The sequence below is a fragment of the Tetrao urogallus genome, assembly GCF_951394365.1.
Source record: "Tetrao urogallus genome assembly, chromosome: Z".
Taxonomy (NCBI): Eukaryota; Metazoa; Chordata; class Aves; order Galliformes; family Phasianidae; genus Tetrao; species Tetrao urogallus.
The window spans coordinates 4,460,984-4,470,865 of record NC_136816.1 but is presented as its reverse complement, the minus strand read 5'-3'; the positions used below and the strand labels follow the sequence as shown (position 1 = coordinate 4,470,865).

The 9,882-nt window shown below is 53.2% G+C and overlaps 1 protein-coding gene across 1 annotated transcript; it reads right to left on the bottom strand.

Moving 5' to 3' along the window:
- Window positions 1-4,306: 4,306 nt before the first annotated feature.
- Window positions 4,307-6,110, bottom strand: LOC306957210 (PHD finger protein 7-like; the record flags this gene model as incomplete). Its single annotated transcript, XM_079548601.1, has 7 exons — window positions 4,307-4,424; window positions 4,646-4,752; window positions 4,859-5,021; window positions 5,200-5,324; window positions 5,582-5,683; window positions 5,771-5,862; window positions 6,059-6,110. 7 exons carry the CDS (start codon window positions 6,108-6,110, stop codon window positions 4,307-4,309), a joined length of 759 nt encoding a protein of 252 aa, XP_079404727.1.
- Between the last annotated feature and the right edge of the window lie 3,772 nt (window positions 6,111-9,882).

Sequence of the window (9,882 nt, the reverse complement as noted above, 5' to 3'; positions counted from 1 at the left end):
TGGATATTAGGAAAATATTCTTCCCTGAAAATCTGGTCAAGTATTGGAATAGGCTGTATAGAGTAATGGTGGGATGTCCAAGAGGCATGTAGGTGTGGCACTGATGGGCATGGTTAGTGGACATTGTTGGGGTGGGTTGAGGTTGTACTAAATGACTTCAGATGTCTTTTCCAACCTTAATGATTCTATGAAGGCTATGCTGTCTAAAGGTTCAATAGTTAACTAACCCTGAAGGAAGAGTGGAGAGTCACAGAGTGAAAGTAAGAAACAGTATCATCCAAAATAGCAGTTACTTCACACATTATTTTAAAGAAAAGCTTCTATATTTTGTCACTTAGTCATTTACCTGAACTAACAATTTGTAGGGGGAAAGAAATAAGGAGGAACATAATAACAAAACCTTTCATTGTAAATACCTTGACCTTTGATCTCAGAGTTCTTTAATAAGCAATTCAGCTTTCAGATGCTATTTATCCAGCTAAAAGAAACCTTTGTTATCACAACTAGAAACCATCACATATTTACTGTATTTTTAGACTGCAGCAAAACAAAGTCAATAGGATTAATTGGAGCCTCAGATTCATAACATTATGCATTCATTTCCAGCATACAAAGAGAAAGTGCTTTTGTTTGGTTACAACAGCATAATCTATGCTTTTGGGTCTTTCAAATCTTGCTCTCACTCCCTGATGCTGCATAACCTCTCCACATCCTCCTTGAGCTGGTAAATCTGCTAGAGGGGCCGTCCCTCAAACCTCCAAAAGAAATCTGAAGTTTTCCCCCATTGCTTCCTAGAGGGACAGGAGGTGGTTTTGGACAGGGAGTCAGCAAAATTACCTCCTCTGTGGACTTCCCACAGAATCCTACAGGACAGTTTATAGGTTTTTCCCTGCAATCTCCTGGCACGACAGCAACCCTATGTGTTTCTCCCCCATCGGATCAAGTACAAAACCCCAGACTACTTGCTCTACCCTAGCGAGCCTCGTTGCATCCCCTAGCCCCTTCCTACCAACCTCCAAGCCCTCTCAATGAGCCCCGCTAGCTCTGGGGCAGGGATCCGTTTCTCTCTTAGAAATAAGGACACCGGCCTGCAGCCATTAGACCGGGTGCGGAGTAAATCGAAAAGCCCAAAGTTCCTGTGGCGGCACCAGCCTCTCAGCCACTTATCCATTACCTGGGTTTTCCTAGCCCACTCCGCGTCCCTCACCGGCCCAGGAAGGATAGAAGCAAATATCAGTTGTGCTCCCACTCCCTCAACCAACCACCCTAAAGCCCTGAAGTCTTTTTTGATAGTCTGCAGGCTGCTCTGAGCTCCTTCATCCCTGCCTGCCTGAACTATCCGTAATGGGTAGTAGTCAGAGGGATGAACCGGATCCGGGTTCTAGTTTTTCTAGCTGTGTCCTTGACCTGGGCCCCAGGGAGGCAGCCCACCTCCGTGTGAGTCGGGTCCGGTCTGCATATGGGGCCCTCAGTTCCCGTGAGGAGGGAATCACCTACAACAACAACCCTTCGGCCTGTCTTAGCAGAGGCAGCCTGCAGACGCAGAGTCGGCCGCCTCGCCCTTGGCACTGTCTTAGGCAAAGCTTCCCGTGCCTCCTCGCTCACCTCCCCTTCAATCCACAGTGCCTCTCATGTGTCACTTAGGGGCACCTGGGCAAGTAACGTTGCCAAGGAAGGGGTTCACCCTCGATGCCGAGCTGGGACTGTCTTCCAGTTCTCCCCATCTCTCAGAACCCCGGTCTCCGCCCGACGGTGACAGGACGTGGGGTCCCTCACTTTCTGGGGGCTGTCTCCCTGGCGCCTTCCTCTCTGGCACGCCTGGGAGTTACTCCACGGTCAATCTCTTGCTCTCACTCCCTGATGCTCCGTAACCTCTCCACCTCCTCCTTGAGCTCTGCCACCATGCCGAGCAGATCTTCCACCCGCTCACACCTCCCACAGGTGGAGTTTCTGCCTCCCTCGCCGGGCAGCAGCAGGCTCAGGCATTCCGTGCAGCCTGAACAGCCACATTCTTGGGCAGGGCCTCCATCTGGGTCAGGATGGAGTCTTTGCTGAGCAAGCTCGTTGCCTGGAGGACGCCATGGTACATCTGTGGTCTTGGAGAGTGCCAGTAGGTAAACTGGTCTCCAGAGCAAGGAAGGATGGTACTTCTGCACTGTCCAGCACAAGCTACCCCACCCGCTGCTGCAGTATGCTGTGGGTGCCGCACACATGCTGCCTTCTCCTCACTGCACCTGGTGGGCAGTGGGCAGTGCATTGGGACCCTCCCAAAAGCTTTTCCTAAAGCAAGGGGCATGGATGCAGTTCCACTGCCCTGGCAGTTCTGGTGCCACATCAACCGCTCACATGAGAATCGTTGGGCTGCTCGGTTGGCTTGAGGTTCCCCTGGTACTGAATGGACCAAAATCCCCCTGCACCTTGCAATCAGTTGCTGCCATTCTGGCCTGGACAGCTCTGAAGCAGCTAACCTCAGCAGTCAAGGATTACATCAAGTGCTACACTGTGTTATCTTGCAGTCCAAGACCATGTTTAGGAAACTGACTTTGCTCTTCAGATTGCTGCTGCTGCTTTTTGTTTTTAGGCCTGTCTCCCATCTCCCTACCCTTCTACCCTCCACCCCTTTCCCCTTTCCCAATATTTCCCATTAGACACAGGCTGGAATGGCCTGTAAACCGCTGACACCCCTCCATGCCTGCCACTTCCTTTTAAGGCTCTTGGGCCTGTGGGCATGCTGTCCCCCTTCAGGGACACAGGTAGATCTGAAGATAACGCCACGACAACCATCTGGGAAGGTGCTGGGGAGAAGACGACCCTGTGGTCTCAGCTCCTAACACTGCCTACCGCAGGACAAACAGAGACGAGTGACGCCAACATGTGGGGAGGGTGTTGAAGGTGTATTTTTTGGGAAAGATGGAATCACAACCGTCACGTGGGGATGGACACGGCTGCTGGAAGCCGACTTTGGGACTGGTTGTGGGGATGTCTTCTCCGATGCTGGACCCGGGAGCGGCTTTGTGCCCGGGCTGGTCCACCGAAGGATGAAGGTGGAACGTGTGGACTCTCTTCAAGGTTGATCTTCTGTGCCGCTTGGGACCACAGCCCACGTCACGTGGGGATGGGACACGGCTGCATCAGCGCCGTCTTCGGGACTGGCCGTGGGGCCATCTTCTCGGGTGGTTTGCCCGGGAGCGGCTTCGTGCCCAGGCTGGTCCCCGCTGCCTGGACCGGCTCCCACGGCCTCGTCGGGGCCGGCTGCGGGAAGTGGAAGCGCGACGCCCCACTGGGGATCGGCTTCGAGTGGGGGCCCGCCCTCGTTGCCTGGACTGTCTTCTGCGTGCAGGCGGAGGGGAAGCCCTCGAGGACCTCGGTGGTGCTGGTGTGGCCGAGGTGAGGGTGCCGCTCTGAGTGCCTCGGGCTGTGGTACGGCTCCCAGCACGTTGTCTTCGGGGCCGACTCTGGGAGCCCGAGGCCCGGCCTCGCAATGGGGAGCGGCTTCTTGTGCGGCCAGTCTCCCGCTGCCTGGGACGATTTGTGGCGTCAGACGCCTGGGTTGTTCTGGAGGACCGTGTGGTCCTCCGTCTTCTGGGGCTCTCGGAGGAGGTCTCAGCGCCTGCAGCTGGTGCCCGTCTTCCTGCACCGCGTCGTTGGTGCTGCTGAGATGTGTCCCGCTCCTCAGAGAGGTGTGAGCGGGTGGCGGTCTGCTCAGCCTCCGGCACTCTGGGCTGGACGCTGAGCTCAGGCAGCTGGGAGTTGCAGGATGGGCCGGGAGCTGCCTGCGTAGCAGGGCCAGAGCTGACGTTTTCAGGTCCTGCAAAGACGGGGGAAGGCGCCGGTACCTCGTGGCTCGAAGTGCTGGGGCTGGCAAGCTCGGCGCTGGAGCGGGAGGCTGTAAGGAGAGACAGGAAGCTCAGCAGGGTGAACATGCAGCCCCAGGGCAGGACAGGCTGCCATCCCTCATGGGGCAGAGAGAGACTGTGGCGAGGCCACCCTGAGCACCCGTTGCCAGGCCTCGCCTGGCCCCAGTCCCGCGGCACGCGGCTCTTTGCCTCTTACCGGTGCTCCTGCCAGCGCAGGTGTCGCACTCCCAGCCATTTCTGCCCATGGCCCAGAAGGAGCAGCACCAGTGCGTGCCTTCTGAGCCGCAGGAGCTGCAGATGAACAGCTGCCAGAGCCTGCGGAAGCAAACGGGTTGTGGCTGTGAGGACAAAGCGAGCCAGGGCACGGAGCAGCCGGCATGGCTCCGGTGCTCGGTCCTTGCTCCAAGGCTGAGATCCCACGCAGAGCCCCAGAGGACTGCGGAGGTCACTCACCCCTTCTCCTGTGCCCTCTCCCTGCCTCCTAGGTAGATGCACGGGTTGGCGTCGCAGCGCCTGTGCCTTTCTCGCAGCGGCTGGTATGCTGCATCGTCCCACCAAGATGGTCGTCTGTCAGAGAAGAGAGAGAATGTGATGAGTCCCCCGTGACCCAGGCGTGAGGCAGATCCAGAGCATCCCTGCTCATCCCCCTAGAGCTTATTCCCAGCTTCTCTGTGAAGCTGAGACCAACGCTTGCAGGACGGCAAGGGACTGGGCCTGCCGGGGCAGTTCCTGGGCAGGCACAGCACCTGTGCCTGAGTGTCTGCGGAGCCGGGCAGAAGGACACCAACCTGATTGGGATTCGGATGCCCAGGGTGGTCATCTGGGAGCGGAATCTTGTTTTTCCTCCGCAGACGGGGCAGAAGAATCGCATGGTGGCGGCGTGCAGGGCATGTTTCTGTAGGAGAAGCACAAGCGTGAGAGCGTGAGCGTGAGCGTGAGTGGGGGGAGCAGACTGCTGTAGAGCACCAGTCGTGCCCACGGGGCGAGGGGAGGACTCCTACCCTGATGCAGCCCCGGTGGAACCAGGCCTGCTTGCACACCGGGCACACCATGGTGTGGTAGGACGTGCTGTCCCCCACGGGCTCCAGGCAGATGACGCAGATGGTGTTCTGCGATGGAGCTGCCTCCGCCGCCTGCCGAGGGCGATGCTCCCAGCAGAAGGACCTGGGCGGGAGGACAGAAGGGGTGGGCATGGTGAGAAGTGCCGTGAGGAGGGCAGAGGACCAGGAAAGAGCGCCAGGCCTGGGCTCTGGCTCTGGCAGGATGCTGGAGGTGTCGCTGCGGGTTCCTCCCTGGAGCAACAGCGAGGGACGGCAGCTTGGCTGCTGCTGGCAGCCCTTACCTGTGCGGCCCAAAGTGCTGCGTGACGCATTGCCCGTCCTCGGCGCAGGGCAGGTGGAAGCTGCGCTCGCAGCCTGTCTCCGCGCAGCTGATGGCAGCTCCCCTCTCGCCGCAGACAAAGCAGTTCTGGAAAGAGCAGAGCAGCCCCCGTTAGCGGTGGGCTCGGGGCCTCGGCGGCCGGCCCCACTTCTCCGGGCAGGGCGCAGGGTGTGGGCACCGCTGCCTCACGCTCTGCACAGCTGCCTGGCAGACGAGGCTCGTCTGCTGTGGTGGGACTTTGTCCCGGAGCTGGTTGGGAGGGCCGCAATGGCTTTCTTTGGGTCCAGGGAAGCCGGTGCGAGCCTCTGCCGGCACCAAGCTCCCCGTTCCGTTCAGCTCCTCACCTTCTGGCCTGCCAGCTGGAGCGTGTGCTGGATGGCGCTAACGGGGAAGCCAAAAATTTGCCCCGCTGGGCATCTCCACTCCTGAAGCCCGTTGGCAAAGACCTGCAGGAGAGAAAGGAGCGGGATCTCGTGAGGCCGGAAAGGAGGGGAGCATCCCTGGCAGGAGCCCTGGCCCGTGAGGGAACTCACCAAGCAGAATTCGTGGGCACAGAGCCCACCGCTGGCAAATGCCTGCCCGCAGATGTCCGGGTTCACCTGTGCGCGGCCGCACAGCACACACACTGCAGAGGAAGGAGAGAGCAGCCTGGTGAGCACCTGGCAGGGCCGGGTGTTCCTGGGGGCCGTCCGTCCCCAGGGCCTGCTCCGAGCCTGCCGTGCTGCTGCCTGAGGGGCAGGGCTGGAGGGGGTGGAGGGGAAGGGGGCATCGCAGGCCCAGCAGCTGCAGCGGGCAGCCGCAGCCCGAGCCGGGGCTCTCACCTGGCTCCCCGGAGTCGGGGGCCTCCTCCTTCTTCTCCGCCATGTTCGGCATCGACAGTGAGAAACAAGAGAGTCAAGGAAGTCCGTCCTCTCTCCACGCCTCACCAGGCCGAAGTGAGCAGGGCCCCGGCCGGCAGCCTTTGCTCTGCTCCCGGCCCCGCGGGTCACAATGGCCACCACTGTGACATCACGGTCACCACCTCACCACCAGGCTGAGGGCGCGGCAGGGCGGCGGCTCCTGTGGGCAGCGCAGGGTGAGGGGCCCGGTGCTGCCAGCAGCAGGGGGCAAGGACGGCCTCCCTCAGGCCTTTTGCACCGCGCCCGTGCTGGGACGTCGCAGCACGGAGTCTAATAAAGGGCTGCGGGTCAACTGCACAGCCGGCATTTCTCGCGTGTGTGTGTGCTGTGTGCTGGCCGACTTTGCACGGCCTGCTGGTGACGGGACAAGGTGTTGACCTGAGAAAAGAGGAGGTCTGGTGACCTGCGAGGGGGAATTCCTCACTCGGAGGGCGGTGAGGCCCTGGCGCAGCTGCGCAGAGAAGCTGTGGGTGCAGGCGCTCCAGGCCTTGTTGCACAGGGCCCTCTTCTAAGCTGACCTGCTGGGTGGCAGAGGTCCCGCGGCAGGCACCTGGGGCTGGGTGGGCTGTACGATCCTTTCGTGTCCAAGCCTTCACACATCAAAGCTTCAGGCCTCGTACAGTTCCCGGAGGCAAAGTGGCACGGGCCGGGCACGATTCCCTTCCAGCCTGCGTATGAAATGAGTCAGGAAATCTTCTGAAGTGTGCTTGCTTTGGCCTGCTGGCAATGGTCACCGTGCCAGAGACAGGAGAGGAGCTGTGCCTTGCCCAGGGCTGCAGTCCTGGAGTCCCACTGGAGCATCCCTGCTCCTGCAGCCTGACCATGCAAGTCAGCTTCTGCGTGAAAGTCAGGCCAACGCTGATGGGAGAGCCGCCACGCTTAGATGGTGGAGATGTGGATCTCCGCCCTCTGTGGAGTTGCTCAAGGTCTCACTGCTGGATAGGGCTCCAGGCAGCCCGATCTAGTGGGTGGCAACCAACACACTGCAGGAGTCTGAAACTTGATAGACTTTAGTGTCCCTTCCAACCCAAGCCATCCCAGGATCCTGCAATTCAAAACGCCTGTCAGATCCAGCATTAAGCCGGATTACTGAGCCTATCCAACCTACCCAGGCAATCTTGACATCTATAAAGGCTACCACAGTAGTCAGGCATGATCTTTTTGTGGTAAATCCAAGTTTACTACTCTGGATAACACTTCTTCTTCCCTCCTTGCTTTGACATGATATCCAGAGTGAGGTGCTCCAACACTTTCCCAGGGATGGATGTGAGCCTAACTGGCCTATCGTTTCCTGAGTCCTTCTTCCTGAATCATGGAATCTCCCCCATAATTTTTTAAGCTTCCAAAAATGCTGGAAAATGAAGGTTTTTTGTAACTTGTCCTGTGACGCCCTGCCTGTGATAAAAGCACAAAAGCAGTGCAAGTAGTTGAATGGAAGGGAAAATAATAATGTGTGGAAGCTATTGCTTGCTTTTGGTGTAATGTTTGAAAAAGCAAAGCATTTCTATCAGGAGGACACTCAAGGTACTCAAGGTATCTGTGTGTTAGAAGCACAGGAGCACATAGAGGCATTATTATGCCCAAATTAAAGTAACTACAACTTGGAAATTACAGTTAGAAACAACCTACTCTGCCTTTATATTTCCATTTTTTAATTCTTCATACAGAGAACATGTCCCTTAATGATAGCCTGAGCACCTCACTGAAAGTTTCCATGTAATGGAAGTAGAATGCATATTAATTGTGCATTTTCTAATTGTCCCTGCACTATATTTGTTTATTAGAGCTTATCTCAAAGTAGGAATTCATACTTTAGAACATATGTTTTATTCAGAACTACAATTATATATATTTTAAAAACTCAAAGTGATTCAGCTCTCACTTATACTAGATACAGTTATGCATAAATTGAATACTTTGACCTGTAATAAGTGCTTAATTCTGGGAATCAAAATCTTAAGCTGTACAATTAAAATTTGGTAATCTTCCTGGGGAATGCATGGATAACATCCAGAATATTCTGCCATATTTAATATAGCCAAAGTTGTTAGTAAACATCTGAGACATCAGCAACTGCTGTTCCTTGGCTACTTTTGTGATCGTGCAACTAAAATGCACTTTAATGTTGTAGACGGAGTACAGCAATTGGTTTTTGCTATGTGCAGTATTCCTCTCAAAGCTCACAAAGTAGGAAACAGAAAAATTGTACTCACACACACAAAAAAGGTATAACCTGAGTAAGAAAACAAGTGTGTCTTACAACACACTGCCAGCTGTAACCTTTAAATTTGTAGGAAAAAAATGTCCATACAAAAATTTAAGCTACAAAAGCAAAAAGAAAATTAATGAAGAAACAGAACTGTCCTCTCTGTGCAAGAAATTTTGATGTGGGTAACACACAGTTAATACACAGCCCTGTAAATGAAGTAATCCCACTTAATACCCTTCTAGCCTTCTAGAGGAACTTTAAGTACATGAGAGGAACTTGAGATTCAAATAATGCAGGTCTGTGGTAACTAAATAATAAGTATTTTTTTCTGCCATGCAATATACCGTTTCACTGTCTACTTATAATTACCTTAATTATTTAGCTCAGACCCATTTGAAATTCAGATATTTCATCCTTCTGGGTCTTTGAGCAACCTGGTCTAGAGTGAGGAGGCAGGGGGACTAGAACTAGATGATCTTAAAGGTCCCTTCCAACCCAAACCGTTCTATGATCCTATGATCATTGTAGAGTAACATAAATCAAATATCCCAGTTTATAACTGCTTCAGGGTTAAACAGTGTGCATTTAACATATTATTTAGATCCAGGTAAGTGATTTCAGACTTCCTCCCAGTCTCCCAAGCCATAGCAGAGAGTGTTTTATAGTTAGGCTGATGGCATGGTCCCATCACTGGGAGGCTAAATGAACAGGTATTCATCACTGGGAGGCATATTTAAGAGTAGCAGTGTCAATCTTTTGATTGGATCCTGGGCTTTGGAAGGCATAAAATTCAAGATTACTCAGCAGAATTTCTCAACGTACATTCAGAATCTTCCTTCATCTGTGTGATCGGCCTGCAAAACTATCGGCAATTTTCCTGCTAGATTACATGAGACAGTAAGCAACTAAGATATCCCAGGCAAGACAGGATGTCATTGCTAACATCTAATGGTTGTGTCAGATCTCTCAGAAATAACTTAGTGCTTATCTTTTCTTATTTTTATGTGAGTTTTCATAGTGACTGTGAAAATGTTTTTCAAGGACCTTGACTAAAATCTTGTTCATCAAAATTGAGGTGAGATTACATAAGCTCATCTTTCCTATCGAAGAAGTTTACTCTTTCCATAAAATAAAGGAGAATCTAAGCCCCACAGAATAGCAAGCAGCTTGTGTAACAGCTAAAGATAAAGATAGGCCGTAGCAGAAAAGCTTCCTCAAAGAAAAACAACCAGAAAAAAATTTTTTAAAAAAGAAGATATTTATGCATAAAAAAGTCTTAGCATCACAAAGCATGGTGCTGTGTACCAGCATTTATATTGCTGTGGTTGAATTAATACCAAAAGCTTTTATCCTGACAAAATGACAACCTGAAGACATTCATTGCAATTACAGGTACAGGTTAGATGATCTTTTTGGTCTTTCCAGCCTTAATGATCTATGATTCTACGATAAACAAACTTAAAGCTGGTTTTCAAGCTCCTTAAAATTGGGATTGAGCTGCTATTAAAATATTTGACTAATTCAGTATAATTAGACC